The sequence below is a fragment of the Emys orbicularis genome, chromosome 4 (assembly GCF_028017835.1).
Source record: "Emys orbicularis isolate rEmyOrb1 chromosome 4, rEmyOrb1.hap1, whole genome shotgun sequence".
Lineage (NCBI taxonomy): Eukaryota > Metazoa > Chordata > Testudines > Emydidae > Emys > Emys orbicularis.
In genome coordinates, this window is record NC_088686.1 from 63,944,949 (window position 1) to 63,961,947 (window position 16,999).

The 16,999-nt window shown below is 41.6% G+C and overlaps 1 protein-coding gene across 1 annotated transcript in view; it reads left to right on the forward strand.

Moving 5' to 3' along the window:
• The first annotated feature begins 351 nt into the window (after positions 1-351).
• The window catches only part of MGA (MAX dimerization protein MGA), a 68,149-nt gene continuing 51,501 nt past the window's right edge, over positions 352-16,999 (forward strand). The window contains exons 1-4 of the mRNA XM_065402659.1: positions 352-1,415; positions 9,893-10,820; positions 11,192-11,279; positions 11,466-11,561. Coding sequence (XP_065258731.1) covers positions 352-1,415; positions 9,893-10,820; positions 11,192-11,279; positions 11,466-11,561 — 2,176 coding nt within the window. The remainder of the gene's footprint in view (positions 1,416-9,892; positions 10,821-11,191; positions 11,280-11,465; positions 11,562-16,999) is intronic.

Here is a 16,999-nt window from a genome sequence, read left to right on the forward strand (position 1 = left end):
AAAAAATAGTGTGTGATCATGTAATTAACAGCTGTACATGTGCAAAAGAGGAGCAAATTAGTTTCCCACGCAACATTAATTCTGACATTTCCTAACTTTAGGTGCTTGACTTTGCAACCTTCATGTCCTTTTAATGTAGTTTTATGTGTGTAAATATACTATACAAAATGTTTCTGTAGTTACCCAGTTCCTTCAAGTAAAGGGAGGAGTATATTGGTATATTGCATTTGATTAGTGCTAACTAGGTCTACTTGTTTGTTTCCAGGATGGTGAACACAGGGGAAAGGCTCTCAGAACCATTTCGAATTTGCAGTTAATTTGAAAGAATTTACAGAAGTGCCCATTATCATCATGGAGAAACAACAAATTGTGTTGGGTAACCGGGACAGTGGGACAGTGTCTGGTGCAGCACCTGCTTTTTTTGTCATCCTGAAACAGCAGCAGGGAAATGGTAAAGCTGATCAAGGAATTCTAGTAGCAAACCGGGATGCCTGTACTCTCACCAGTAGTGTGTCAACTCCAGTAAAATCCAAAGTAAAGACTTGCCTTCCAGCTGATTGTACCTCAGGTAGCATCACTGTCACCCTGGACAACAACAGTATGTGGAATGAGTTCTACCATCGCAGCACAGAGATGATTCTGACCAAACAGGGGAGGCGTATGTTCCCATACTGTCGGTACTGGATTACAGGCCTAGATTCCAATCTGAAATACATCCTAGTCATGGATATCTCTCCTGTGGACAATCACCGCTATAAATGGAATGGTCGTTGGTGGGAGCCTAGTGGGAAGGCAGAACCCCATGTTCTGGGACGGGTATTTATTCATCCAGAATCACCCTCCACTGGTCAGTACTGGATGCACCAGCCAGTATCCTTCTACAAACTCAAGCTTACCAACAATACTCTGGACCAAGAAGGTCATATCATATTGCATTCTATGCACCGCTATCTGCCACGGCTTCACCTGGTACCTGCAGACAAAGCCACAGAGGTTATCCAGCTGAATGGTCCTGATGTACACACCTTCACCTTCCCACAGACAGAGTTCTTTGCAGTGACAGCCTATCAGAACATCCAGATTACCCAGCTAAAGATAGATTACAACCCTTTTGCTAAAGGATTCAGAGATGATGGACTGAACAGTAGACCTCAGCGTGATGTGAAGCAAAATAGTAGCTCAGAGCATGAAGGAGGTAGTGTTTCCAGCTCTCCCAGCAATCGTGGCCGACATACTGAAACCGATGGATTAGAGTCACAGCAGAGAGATCTAGATTCTTCATTTAGTGGTCAGAATCCATCAGACATTGATTTGGAGAAAGAATCCTTTAATGCAGAACGGGACTTCCTGGATTTCCTGGATGCAGACCTGCCTCTTCGTGATATGCCCAGGTTAAAACAAGAGGTATCTGAAAGGTAGGAGTACATTTCATTTTTTGTCTAGTGGGGGCTGGGTTGGGCTGGACTCCTAGTAAAATGTCAAATGGTGTGTTTTTTGGCGGGGGGGTGGGAGGGAAGATGGTTTTACAACCAGAGTTTGGTTGAACTGATGTTCCAGAACATTTTGGGTTTACAGAAGGTCTTTTTTCTCGTACATGGGCATCAGTTGATCTGGAGATTTCATCTTCGTTCTGCTGGACTGCTGCAGTACTGCACTCTGACTCATTTACTGTGACTACTTGAGAGAGAAGCTGGGAGATCACTGTTCCCCACAACAAAGAGATTTAGAGGATGAAAATTTCATCTCATAAATTGCCAGGAACTTCAAATAGATCAGATTTTTAGTAATCCGAGCCTACTGATCTTCCTTTTAGGGCAGTTTGAGGCACTTGTGTGCTGAATCTACTCTTCTTCCAACTCCCATAAAGTGTGTGTATTCATGTGGTCTTACCTAGCGTACCACCCTCTGACACCTTCCACTGGCTTCTCTCCACAATTTAGCAGAGCAGTTTAGCCCATACTGCCAGACGACCTGTACCAAGTGGATCTGTGTTCCTAACAGTTCTCATTATATGTGCGTGTGTTAGTGCAGCCTAGTCAAGTCCAGCATTTTACTGTACCTTTCACTGGTTTCCCTAAGTAATGCAGCAGAACGGTCTACACATACTGTCAATCTGCCTGTGCCCACATATTATTGCCATAGCTGGCACCTGCAGGATGAAATATACCTGATTTTCTCTCCTCCCAGATTCCTTGGCGTATATGCCAGAGCCTAGGCTGCCACCTTACTGTGCTTGCTGCCAGTTCTCTGCCAGTCAGTGAGGCAGAGAGTAGCTAATAGCTCATATCACTAGTTTGCCAGTGAACAATCAAAATAACTGTAATTCTATAGTGAAAGGTCACTATTAAGGAAAAAATTGTCCCACATGTGGCATAGCTGTAAAAGCACTGCAGCAGTGCTTACTACGAACAGTGCCTTTTGTAACCAGGAGAGGTTCCCAAACATCAGTGCTCCTTCCATAATTTCAGCTTTTGCAGAAGATGTTCCTCAGTCCCTTCAAGGTGGTCATTGATCTGGGCAGCAATGAATAACTGTAGAAGTGGTAGTTTTCTAACCCCATAAGGCCACCTGAACCCTGCAGCAGTAATACCTCATGAGAACGTTGGAATCATGCGAGGACCACGGGGATTATTACTGTCTTTATTTTGCAACTTTTTCCAGTTTTAAGGCAGGACAAATAGGAGTTTCTCCCAAATTTCTCATGTATTCATAAACAGAAGGCAGAAGTCTCCTAAGGAGCACCTCTAGGTCAAGAGACCTGTATCCAAACTAATTCTTTAGAGTAAGAGGATTCTAATTTTTAAGAGCACCTATGACCAAAGTGGAAAGGTGTTGGTCAAATGTGTTTCTTACTGTCATGTTTTTGTTGCTTTATTTTCAATATCACCTTTCAGAAATTCAGATTTAAAAAACAACAACAAACTAATATTGTGAAAAATTTTCTCAAAAGTGATCCTTCCTCTTTAGCCTGGGCCACCATCAATCCCAAAAGATTTTGATCAGAACTCGGAGCAGGTGTCTTTGGAAAAATGTTATAAGTTTATAAGAAGCCCCAATCTTGCAGCTGGACACATTTAGGCACAAGGGGCTTTACTGAGTTCTTTCTTTTTTGGGGCTGTAGGAATGTCCTGCATAATTTTAGGCAAAACTACTTTATCTTAGTCTAAATGGCCACCAAAAAAAAAAAAAAAATCTAAGAAATTTAAGTTCCCTAAAACCAACAAGATCTTTCTTTTGGTTCTGTCATTCTTGCTCTTTTCAACTTGACAAAAATCAGTTAGAAAGTGATGTGGAGACGTTCTCAAAGGATTTGTTCAAAATGAACAATTTGCTTCCTCAATCCAGCTCTTTCATGGGGGATAAAAAAAACAACTTGTATCAAATGTACAGATGAACAACAAGCAATTCTTCCAGATATCTTATCTTATTTTTTGGAGTCAGGAATTTTTTTTTCAGCTCTGCAGGACAAAGATCGACACAGGTACTCCTTCTATGACAGATCATGTAAATTTGTCGACTTAGGACACCTTAAGTCTTAAGAGAAAATCAAACACTTTCCTTTCTTCTTCAGAACAGTTGTCACCTCAGACCAAAAACATACTAAAAATTCATACAAAAGGTGATACTGTGCTAGAATATACAGTGTTTTCCTCTTTTCTTTTATCCTCTGTGCTAGTACATTTCTATTAAAAACTAAAGATACTGTATATGTATAAATATATAGTATTTTTGTAACCATATTCCTAGTGCTACTCTCAGAACGTTGTCTAGGTATTTTCTTTAAGTTTTTAGTATCCGCCTTCTACACAGGAAAGACAATCTTCATTCACTCTCTCACTTATGGAAACAAAATTTAGAACTGGAAATAATCCATAACTCATTCAAGAAATGGCTCCACTCTATCTTTTTTGTGCTCTATAGGTATCAAGAATCTTGCATTTCCTTTTCCATTAAATCTGTTCATCCTCATGACCTGCAGTTAAGGTCTATCAATCACTGTCGATCATTTTTCGTAGTTTATTGTTGGCTGTGCAGAAATGGCATGTGTTATGGCTGATAGGACTTTACGTGTGTGTGTGTGTGTGTGTGTGTGTGTGTGTGAGTGTGTATGTGTAATATATATATTCCAAGATGTTGCATTTCTTAAAAGGCATAATTTTAACTCCTAAACTAATTAATGGATTTCCTTGTAAATTTTCAAAAAATTCCTCAGTACTTAAAAAAGTGAGTGATTTGGGAAGGAAAGGGTGTGTTTATTTGTTTAATAGATAACAGAGGTTGAATATTTTCTTTTAAGTGTGAAATGTAATTCAGTCTTAACTATGGTGCCATGATGGACACCTTCATAATTTCCCTATTGACTAGAGTATATAAGGAGTATCATATTCTGCTAAATCTAGCGGAGTCTTGGTTTCACAACCAAAGGAAGTACACTGTAAGGAAGGATCTATTTTACAACATTGTAACTAGCTATTAATTCCACATTTTTTTTAAAACTTGTTGTTTCTCAGGCCTTGTCTACATGAGAAAGTTGTAGTGACTGAATTAAATCTGCTTAGAAACTGATTCAATTAAATCAGTGCAGCCCCCTCTTATGGATGCTCTTATTTCGTTTTAAGAATGCCTTACTGCGATTTAAATTGTTGATTCCATATCAACATAAGCTAAACCGATATAAGGTGTACTTAAACTGATATAGCAGGGATCGGCAACCTTTCAGAAGTGGTGTGCCGAGTCTTCATTTATTCACTCTAATTTAAGATTTCGCGTGCCAGTAATACATTTTAACGTTTTTAGAAGGTTTCTTTCTACAAGTCTATAATATATAACTAAACTATTGTTGTATGTAAAGTAAAGAAGGTTTTTAAAAAGTTTAAGAAGCTTCATTTAAAATTAAATTATAATGCAGAGCCCCCCGGACCTGTGGCCAGGACCCGGGTAGTGTGAGTGCCACTGAAAATCAGCTCGTGTGCCGCCTTTGGCACACGTGCCATAGGTTGCCTACCCCTGTGATATAGTATACCACAGGATGTTACCATTAATTTACTTAAATCAGTTTCAAAAGCTTTCTTTCTTGCCACTTCCCTATTCAGGGTCGGTGACTTTATAGCTTTCTTCCAAAACTCATGATCGTATGCCAGGCTGTTGTGCAGATTGGTCTCTCTGAGGTCCGTTGATATCCAGCCCACATACTGAGTCCTTGATCTCCCCCTTGGTTGTCCTCTGTCTATAGTCATTCCAAAAGCCATTCTACTGATACATCTCTCAGGTCTCTGCTGGATATGACCATTCTAAGGTAGCCCAGCCTCCCTCAATTGGTTTTCAATTGGAGCACCCGCGTTAGGCTCCTTACAACCACATTTCTTTTTTTTCTTTTTTTTTTTTTTACGGCTTGACCATCTCAACATCTTTGTTTTTGATGTGGAGCGCATACTGATTTCCTTTCTTGTGGCTGGCCTACTATCTGTTTTGTATGTTAAGATGGATCTAAATCAGTTTATAAAGCAATTTAGTATAAATAAGGCTTTGGTTTTCAAATCAGTCTCTCACTGGTGATACATTGTAAAATGTTTGAAGTCTATTCAGATACCATCAGTACCTTTTTAACTTTAATTGCTGTGTGATATATATAAAAAATCACAAGAAGAAAATATTTGCAGACATTTTTGTTTGAGAAGAATCGGAATCCTATTTTAGAAGGTTACCCTAATGAACCATCCTTATGGAGAATTTTGATCATGTTTTTGAAGTTCATTTATTGCTGCATTTCATGTTTGCACAAGAATTCTCTCGTTCTTCCAAGGCATTGTGAGTCTCAAATATGTGTCCCATACATTTCTTTATGGCAATGGTCTCCAAACTATGGGGCATGCCCTCCTAGGGGAGGACCGGAGGAATGTTCGGGGGGGGGGGCACATTGCGGCCCAGGCCAGTCCCCACAAGGGGCGGGGAGGGAGCACCACCCTGCCCCGCTTTGCCCCCAGCTCTGCTCTGGCCTCACCCCCAGTTGCGGCCTCTGGCCCCGGTGCTCCGTTCCCAGCCCTGCTGCCTCCTGGCCCAGCTCTGGTGGGCGGAGGAGCATGGAGAGGGGCAAGGGGGGGGGGTGAGCGACCCTGAAAAGTTTGGGGACCACTGCTTTATGATTTGATATTGTGTCCACTTGATTGTAATTTAAATTTATTATAATGAGTAAAAAAATTAATTATATCAAGTGTGTTTTAGGAAGAAGAATTTTACTCAATTAAAAGTGGTGTATATTCAGATCTCCATGAATGAAATGTTCAAGACTTGAAAAATTTACACAACAGCAACTAACTAAAGTACTAAGCCTATGAGCCCAGATGCCACCATACCTCCCCTTCCCCCAAAAAACCCTTCCCACCAAAATCATGGCCATGAATTTTAAAGAAATAAAGCAATAATGTAGAGGTATTTTACTATACATAACTATTGCCAATCAACTTTTCATATAATAAACTTAAAAATGTAATTTACGCTGTGTCCTGCGCTTTTGATGTACCTTCTCTCTACTTTGTGGCTTTACTGCCCTCTGCCATTCCTATTTTGGATTATATTGTATCTCTTTTTGCATTGTTCAGAAAGTGTGTTTTTGCTTCTCTCTCCTTCCATCCCCTTAAACCTTTTCCTCTGTTTCTCTGCATTGTGGGGTTTTCTTTTATATCTTTTACTTTAGATTTTTCTGACTTTCCTTGTCCACAAATATCTCTCACCCTTTTAAAAAACGTAATCCTTCCATTTTATTCTTTCCTCTCTCTCTCTCTCTCTCTCCCTCCCTAAAAAGACAGAGGTTTATCTAATTCAGTTTATGTAACTCATAATTTTTATGGGCAACAACTACTGCTAAATATCTTAAGGAACAGTTAACCATTAATTTTCCTTTGCAATGGTTTTACCATCCCAATTAAAGTTTAGCATTGTGCTCTTTCCCATATTAGTATGGGAAACCTGAAAATCTACTAGACCAGAGGTTCTCAAACTTGGTCCGCAAGCTCCATTCAGGTGGTCCCGCGGATAGTTCCTTCTAAGGTTTGCGCCTGGGCGGCTGCACATAAGAGAATAAAGGGCTGCCCACCTAATCAGTGGAGCCGTGCAGGCGTGGCTCCACTAATTAGGTGCCTGGACCCTGGAGAAGATGCACATGTAAGATGAAGTGATGGCCTTGGGGAAAATAGGGGGTAGGTGGGAGGGGGCAGTGTGGTGAGAAAAGTGGGTAGGAGGAAATTGGGATGTGCAGGGCTGTGGCGGCCAGAGAAAAAGGCGACTTTCTCCAGCTCCAGGGCTGTGACTGACAGGGAGAGAACCCCCTCCTTCCCAGCCCCAGCTCGGGGGCTGCCACAGCGGGGGAGAAAGGGGGAGACTCCCCCTTCCCAGCCGAGCTCGGTGGCTGCCATGGCGGGGGAGAGGCTACTGATATTAAAATACGAGTTGTGTACTTTTATTTGTAGAACAAAAAAACTTTAATTCTTAAGTTATTTTATATAGCATTTTTATCCAAAGCGTTTTACAATAGTTAGTAACGGTACAAAAAAACATTTGGAAAGATCGTTAAGTGGTCCACCAAGACCCTCAGCAATTTTCAAGTGGTCCGTGGGAAAAAAAGTTTAAGAACCACTGTACTAGACTTTAAAATTCTTGGTAATGTAGTATGTAGGATGTCATGAGGCTCACTTAAAGTGGGACATTGTCTGTCTGAATACAGAAAACAATACTGTCTTGTGGTCAGCTGATCTATATATACACACACACACACCTGGTATTGGATAATCAAAAACTGTTGAGCAAAGGATTCCAACATCGCAAAAAGGTGGTAAGAGGGCAAACTTTTATGGTCCAGCTTCTTAACAGAAACTTTTGGTTCTTATGATAGACACATGTATATTAGATATTGATTTAATCAATTTTACAAAGTAAGGAACAAATTGAAATTACTTAAATGTTGTAAGAAGTTTATCCTGCTCCACCCTGCTAAATAAAGACTTTTGAGTCATTTAAACTTAAGACAGCTGATCTTCTTCTTATTGCTGGTTTGATGCCTCCACTATAGCAGAGCTCCTCTAATTCTGCTTCAGTTTTCTATGATTCCTGCCCCACAGAGTTTACAATCTAATGACACTCTAGCAACTAGTATTGTGGAACTACTAGAGAAACTGTCTTCCAGATTCACCTGATGAAGTGAGGCTGAGTACTTCACTCTTAATGTTTTCTAGTCAGTTAGCTGAAAAGGGTATGGTTGTGTTTGTTTTGTTTTGTTCCATCTTATAGCTAAGGATCTTAACCCAGAAAGTCAGATGATTCCTTTTCTGCCTAGAAAGCCCACTGATTTTTATCTTGTCCTTGGTGTTGAGGAGTTGTTGAGTGAAACTTCAGGTCACCTACCTATAGGTAGGGCCCTACCAAATTCACGGCCGTGAAAAACGCGTCATGGACTGTGAAATCTGGTCTTCTCCCATGAAATTTGGTCTTTTGTGTGCTTTTACCCTATACTATACAGATTTCAGAGGGGAGACCAGTGTTTCTCAAATTGGGGGTCCTGACCCAAAAGGGAGTTGCGGGGGGTCACAAAGTTATTTTAGGGTGGTTGCAGTATTGCCACCATTACTTCTGCGCTGCCTTCAGAACTCGGCTGCTGGAGAGCGGCGGCTGTTGGCCAGGCGCCCAGCTCGGAAGACAGCGCCCTGCTAGCAGTAGCACAGAAGTAAGGGTAGCAGTACCATACCATGCCACCCTTTACTTCTGCGCCGGTGCTGGTGGTGGCTCTGCCTTCAGAGCTGGGCTCCTGGCCAGTAGCCACTGCTCTCCAGCTGCCCAGCTTTGAAGGCAGCGCTGCTGCCAGCAGCAGTGCAGAAGTAAGTGTAGCAGTACTGCAACCCCCCCTGCGGTAACCTTGTGACCCCCCCCCCAACTCCTTTTTGGGTCTGGACCCTTAAAATTACAACACTGTGAAATTTCAGATTTAAATAGTTGAAATCTTGAAATTTATTATTTTTAAAATCCTATGGCCGTGAAATTGACCAAAATGGACAGTGAATTTGGTAGGGCCCTACCTATAGGCTTGCTTCTGAAATTCCAACTATCATTCTCTGAGCTGTATTGTGGGGGGGAAAAACAAAACACTTCTATCTCCACATTATATTTTTCAGGTGCATTTCTTCTCCATGGCTGGCTGCCAAATTTTGATAGTGTTAGCAAAACTGATGGGAAGCAACCAATATTTACCTCCCAGAACAGCGTATTTATAAGAGTGAAATTGCATCTACAGTTGGAGTTCTCTAATGTCTGGCCAAGTTTTGTTTTCACTGATACCCATTTCAATTCAGACTAAGTCAGTTGACTTCAGTGGAGTTATTCTGAATTTACACTGGAGTAATTGAGAGCAGAATCTGGCTCAGTGGCTTCCAAATGTGTGGGGAGATTTCGTATGGGACATGTTAGAATACCAGTTATTTTTAAATATGATTCTGATATGAGAGGAGAGAGTCCTGCTACCTAAAATAAGAAATCGCCATATTCTCTGGAGTCTATATGAGGAAAAAACATGAGATGGCATAATAATGTTCCTTGAATGCTAATTATTATGCTAAAAATGAAAGCTTGTCCTAACTAGCAGCAGTTGCTTTAAAGTCACTATCAAGCTCAGCTGATCTCAGTGTTGTTCCGAAGTCCCTTCCGAAAGAGGGCTGAGAATTTTATAGGGGACAATATCCTGCTAAAGTAGTATCTTCCTACTGTGATAACCATTTATTGTGCAGTACTGAGGAATCTGTTTTAGGGAAGGAAAATACTATTGATATGACTTTGTCATATCAAAAATTTGATTTTTGAATTTTGTATCTTTCATCTGTGTGGTAAAGTTCTTGTTTACTTTCTCCAGTCCCATCGCTAGCAGTTATGAAAGCAGCTCCCGGGTAGCATCCCCGTTGGACCCAAATGGACACTTCAATGTAGTCATTAAAGAGGAGCCAATAGATGACTATGATTATGGATCAAGTGTGTGCATCGAAGGGATAACTGTGAAGCAGGAAGACACGGATGAGGAAACAGATGAATATTCCAATAGTGATGATGATCCCATACTAGAGAAACAACTGAGAAAACACAGTGAGATAGACAGAAAAGATGCAGGAATCAGGTCCACCAAACGAATGCTGGCCAACCCTTCAGGTGTTGCCAAAGCCAAAATGTTAAAATTGGATAGTGGGAAGATGCCTGTAGTTTATTTAGAGCCCTGTGCAGTCACCAAGAGCACGGTAAAGATCTCTGAGCTGCCACAGACCATGCTTTCCTCTTGTAAGAAGGATAAATCCCCAGTGAGTGCAATATTGGACTCCTTTCCTATTTGTTTTGAAAATCATAAGGACTCTTCCTTAGACACAGTCATGGAAACTGAGGAAGTAGCTGTGAAAAAACAGTTCTCTGGAAACAAAGCGCCACAGAAATACTGTTCCATCAAAGAGGCACCATGGACCATATCTAAATCATCTAGTTTCAAGCTTGGGAGCGCTACAGGAGGCCCCTTTTCAGCCAAAGACATTGCTGGAAGAAAAAAAGCAGGTGTACTAAGGAATCCCATGTCCCAGAAGGGTACGGGTACTAATCAAAATCCTATGTCATCAGGCCCAAGTAGAAGAGGAAGGCCACGAAAGCTAAAGATCTCCAAGGCTGGACGACCCCCTAAAAACATAGGGAAGAATGTAGTGACAAGCAAGAATGCCTCCCTGGGATCAGGGAGTATCCTTCCAGATGTTAAGCCAGATCTTGAGGATGTGGATGGAGTCCTCTTTGTGTCCTTTGCATCCAAGGTAAATCACTCTTTCTTCAGTGTCCTCAATAAAACTTAATATGCTCAAAAGGAGCAGTGGCTTAACTTAGCTTCTCAGTGGTCACATGCTGAAAATAATAAATTTCTCCTTTGGAATCCCTGAAAAAAGTTATTTTAAAAGTTTGTAGTTGTAGCACTGTCTGTGTTTGCTACCTTCATAGCACTCTTGGTTCTCACTGGCTCAGAGAGAATGAGTGATTGGGATCTGGAGTTTGGTGCATAGTAATGCAAAGCACTATTATTAGGCCAGTCTAATAACCTGTTTTAATGATATGGCTGTCTAGCTTGTGTGAAGATGAGCATTTGAATTTAAAGCATTTTACATTTATGTGAGGCTCTTTTTGCATGTAGGAAGCTCTTGACATTCACACTGTTGATCGAGTTGGAGGAGAAGAATCACAGAATCTGCAGACTTCCTTGCTAGCTACAAGTGATCCAGGTAACACTCAATAACCTTTTTTTAAAAAAAAAAAAAGAGGGGTGGAATTTGTGTGGTTTGGCCTTGATAAAAGAAGGTATGAAGACACAGTGGGAGATAATTATTTAAATGAACAGTGTATCAGAATTTTGCATAGCATGTGCTATCTCATTGCATACACAATAATATCTTTCATTCTCTGAGCAGGTTGTCGAGCAAGAATATGCTTGTTGGAAAAAGAACTCTTGGAAGATCTGAAGTCCTTGAGGCATAAGCAAGTGATACATCCTAGTCTCCAGGAAGGTATATATGTAAAGCTCTCTGGAGCAGGAATTGTTTCCTACTGTGTTTTAATACTGTGCCTACCACAGTGGGGACCTGAGTTTGGGTGGTTCTTCAAGTATGTTTCACTGTGGATCCCACGGTAGGTGCTCATGTGAATGGAATCAGAGACTTTTGAACAGAAGTGTCTGATGTGGCCACTGATGCTTCCTCTTGTGTCTGTGTGAGGGCATAAATGGCAGAGATGAAGCAACCCTCCTTCAGTTTCCCTTTACTGCCTGGGGTAGTGAGATTCATTTATTCCAAAACCAGAAGGGAGCAGTCAGTGATGGAGCACTTCAGCCAGAGAACAGTATTCAATTTCCTCAAAGACCACATACTGACACCCTATAGAAAAACATACAGGTACCAGCCCCAGCAGAGACAAAGGGCATTATCTTACTCCTGGAGTTAACAACCAGAGTAATCACAAAGAAAGAGGCCCGGGTGCTGTAGGGGATGCCCATTTCCCAACTCTTTGGCTAACCCACTTCCTTCTTAGAGGCTGCAGATTTGACAGAAGCATCAAGAATTGCACTGGATTCATTCTGGAGCCTCTCCCCACCTTCAGCAACTGCCTGGCCCCTTTCCACTGGGACAACTGACAAATGAGCATTAGACATCATATCCTAAGATTCTTCTATACTTTTCCCACTCCATACCCTTTCCCTTCTCACAAAAGCCTGTTACAAACAGACAAGATGGGTGAGGTAATATCTTTTACTGGACCATCTTCTATTGGTGAGAGGTTACCCGAAGAGCTCAGTGTAAGCTCAAAAGCTTGTCTCGCTCAACAACAGAAGTAGGTCCAGTAAAAGATATTAGCTCACCCACCTTCTCTCTCTAATACCCTGGGACTGACACAGCTACAACAACACTGCATGTTATAAATACAAACAGCCTTGTTACTTCATCTAGGAGCTGTAGATGGGGTAGTACAAGGGAAGAGGCTTTTACTCCTGTCACTTCCTTATCCTGAAGAAGGGAGTCTTCATCCTATCCTAGACATGAGGAGATTGAACAAATACATGCGTCATCTCAGGTTCAGGATGATAACGCTTGCCTCCGTCATCCCACATCTTCAGGCCCAGGACTGGTTCCTGGCTCTTGACTTTTACTTTTGGACACATACTTCTATATAATCATCCACCCAGCTGACAGTAAATAGTTAAGATTCATGGTGGGCCAAATCATTACAAGTAGAAAGTACTGCCATTCAAACTCTCCATGGCACCAAAAATCTTCATGAAGTGCCCAAAGGTAGTAGCAGCACATCTTAGAAGGAAAGACATTCGTGTATACCCTTACCTGGATGATCGGTTGGGGGAGGGCAGAACCCAGCAGGACATGGCAGCAAGCCTGAAATATGTCCTCTTTACTCTCTCAGCTAGGCCTCATGGTGAACTACGAAAAATCATCTTATTCCATCACAGACTGAGTTCATAAGAGTATTGATCAACTTGGGTTAGCAAGCGCATACCTTCCAAAGGAACAGGTTCCTGTCGATGCAGTTGCTATTACTTAGGTTAGAATTATTCCTGATTGCAATGGTATGGATGTGTCTGGGTCTGCTAGGCCCTATGTAGCAAGCATGTATGTGTTACTGCTTGCCAGACTTCACCAGTAGTCCCTTCAACTCTGGCTCTGGTGAATCTATTTCCCAACAATACACCAGATGAACAAGAAGGTTGTAATTTCATCATGTCATCTCAGAACTGAGATAGTGGAAGGAACCCAAAAAAGTGCATAGAAGGGTTCTGTTCTTTGCTCCCTCCCTGACAATGACTTTAACCACAGGTGTATCAGGGACAGGTTGGAGAGTCCACCTGGGCTGTCTACAAATACAAGGGACCTGATTCCCAAAGACATGGGGCACTATGTCAGTGTCCTGGAGCTCAGAGTCATCAGGCTATCCTGCATGGCCTTCCTATCTCTTCTTCAAAACTACACAGTGCAGATCTTGGCAGATTACATGTATGTGATGCACTGTGTAAACAACCAAGGGAGTGCACACTTGGCCTCCCCTCTGTCTGAAAACTATTAAGCTCTAGACAGGGTCACGCCAACATATGATAAACCATTCATTCTTCACCTCTTGGGTGTCATCAACAGCCTGGCAGATAATCTGTTTACCACACATGAGTGATCACTGCGGAGGTCCTTCATAGAGCTGATAGTCCTTTGTTGGGGGACCCCTATGATAGGCTTGTTTGCCACCAACATCAAGTGCCAGATGATTTGTTCCAGACCGGGCACAAGCCTGGGGTCACTACTGCATGCTTGCTTTCTGCAGTGATCCCAAGGACTTCTATATTCCAGGGTAACACTCAAAATCAAACAAGACACAGCTATCTTTGTGTTGCCCTAATAGCTGAGATGGTTTTGGTTGAGAGACCTCTTACAAATATCCATTCTGCTGCCTATCCAGCTCCCAGATTGGCCAGATCTGATCTCACAGCACCATGGCCAGATACTCAATTCAGACCCGAAGTCATTGTGCCTGACAGTGTGGTTGTTGCCTGGTTGAGTATTACAGACAGAGGCTGCTCCCTACAGTTAGAGGAAATCCTGATATAGAGCAGGAAGAGACTGCCCAGGAAGACTTACTCATCTCAATTGAAGAACCTCTCTATGTGGGCAGCCCAGCATAGTCTGGACCTGGTCCAGGCCTCAGTATTGATGATCCTTGACTATTTATTGCACTTAAACAGACCAGCCTTTCATTCAGTTCTATTAAGATCCACCTTGCAGCATTTCCAACTTGCCATTTACCTGAACTGTTTTGCGTGGTCTTTTCTTACTGAACATTATCAAAGTTTTTCAGAAGGCTATTACATACCTACCAACCAGTCTCAGAACCTACTCCTGCCTGGGACTTCAACGTAGTCCTCCTTAGATTTATGAAGCCTCCCTTTGAACCTCTTTCAGAATGTTCCCTATACTTCCTCACTCCAAAGACAGGCTTCGTAGTGATTATCACTTTGGCTAGAGGAGTGAGTTAGTGCCAGGCACTTATGGTTGAACCTTCCTATACAACGTTCCATAGGGATATTGTGGTGCTAAAACTTCACCCAAAATTCATCTCCAAGGTGTTCTTAGAATTTAATCTAAACCAATCTTCTTTCCAAAAACCACACTCCACACTGGGAGAAGAGAAGTTGCATATGCTAGATGTGTCCAGGTCTTTGCTTTATTACACTGACAAGACCAAACTGTTCAGACGGTCTCCCAGTGTATTTCTGGCAATAGCCAGGCATTCTAAAGGTCAGGCCACCTCTTCACAGAGACTAAGAAATGGATAACACAATGCAACTCACTGTGTTACCAGGTATCTGATATACTTCTCCCATCCAACATTAAGGCTCCTTCCACCAGATCACAAGCAACATCTTTCTCCTGCTTCAGGAATGTGTTGATATCCGAAATCTGCAGAGCAGCAATGTGGACCGCTGACCTTGTCAATCATTTTACTTTGGGCTTAGCAGCCAGGTCTGATGCCAAGCTTGGGAGAGCAATTCTTCAGTTACTATATATTATTGGATGCAGCTGAAACGCCTTATTCCCACCATCCTGAAAGGATATTGCTTGCTGGTCACCTGTAGTGGGATCTACTCACGCATACTCCAAGATGAGAGAGAGGTTACTTATCCTACTGCAACTGTGGTTCTTTGAGATGTTGTAGTCAGTGTGGATCTCATGACCCATCCTTCATCCCTGCTTTTTGGAATCCTCAGCTGTCATTGGCTTCAAGTTGCTAGGGAACTCAGGTAAGGTGGTAGCCATTGCCTTTTATGCTTTCACACAGGCATGCAACATGGCACAGGCACACATGTGGCCCTAAAGGACACTGCTATTCAAAGGACTCAGATAGTGTGCATGTGGTACACGTGCAACTACAGTGGGATCCACACTTGACTACAACATCTCAAAGAACCACAGTTACTGTAGGGAGAGTAACTGTTCTTTCTCTGGGTATTACCTTAATACTACCAATGAATAACCTTCAGGATTCATGCGAATTGTCAGTTTCATGGATGTGAGGAAATGAATGTTACACATGAAATAAAGAAAAGATCTTGCTTGGGATTCCTTAATTTGGAGGCTTGAAGAAAACTCTCTTCTGTTTTGTTGTTTTGTTTTTAAATTCATCTCTTGTCATTTTAATTTTGACATGAATTGATGTATTCTGGGATGAGATGGGGACTTTTCCCCAAGCTTGTTCAGTCTGGGGCTTCTCAGAAAAAAAATTCCACAGCACAATATGTACACATTCAAATTTAAATAATCCATGCATATACGAAAGATAACTTTTATTACCTAGATCCTAAATTGTTCAGCTGTACATTTCCAGATGAACCATTTTATTGATCAACTTGTTCACTTAGTATTCCCCTTCTGCTGCTTTAATTGAGAAAAAGTGAATATTATGGTTGGTATACCTTTATTTTATCCCAAACATTGCAAACTTCCTTAGAGGAAAAGCACATGGGGAAACAGAAGGCGATAAGAGTCTAGAAATTCCTTTGTACCTAGCAGCTTGCTCTGTTGAATTATTCTATACAATTGTTACTTCTTTCACTTTGTTTTTCTGCTCAGTTACTAAGGCCTGTTCTACACTGGGGGGGATCGATCTAAGTTATGCAACTTCAGCTACGTGAATAACATAGCTGAAGTCGACGTACTTAGATCTACTGCAGTAAGTCGATGGCTGACGCTCTCCCATCGACTCCGCCTGCCTCTGTTGCCCTGGTGGAGTACCGGAGTCGACAGGAGAGCGCTTGGTGGTCGATTTATCGCGTCTAGACTAAATGCGATAAATCAACCCCCGCTGGATCAATCGCTGCCCCTCAATACAGCGGGTAATGTAGACAAGCACTAAGAAAGTTTGTTTTTATATAGTGCTTCTCAAATTAACAGTATTCCATAATACTTTACAAAAGAATGAGAATTCCATGAATAAGATACTGATTGTGCAGTGACTGAATATGTAAATACAATAGCCATAATCATTAATTCCATTTTATAGGACTTTTCTTCCAAAAAACATGTTAGTGTGTGTTGGTAAATTGATATAAAATAAATATAGTATTCAGGAATCACTTCACCCACTACAGCTGTTCAGTGGTGGACAATGACAGTAGGTAACAGTTTTAAAATAAGAAGTAAGGAATACCGTATCCAGTTAAAAATTAAGCAATATTTTACACCCAGCTTTTGAGATAAGGAATGTTGCCCAGGAGAACAGAGGTTAACCCTTTCTTCTTTTTCAAAAATTGCAATGGGATCTTTACATTCTATCCAGGACAGAGCGAGATGGAAGTGGTTTTTCCTTTTTATCTCATCCCAAGCATATCTTAATAGGGTGGTATGATCTCAGATACCTAGTATCTAAATTGCATAGGAGTTGAAGTCTGGTGGAA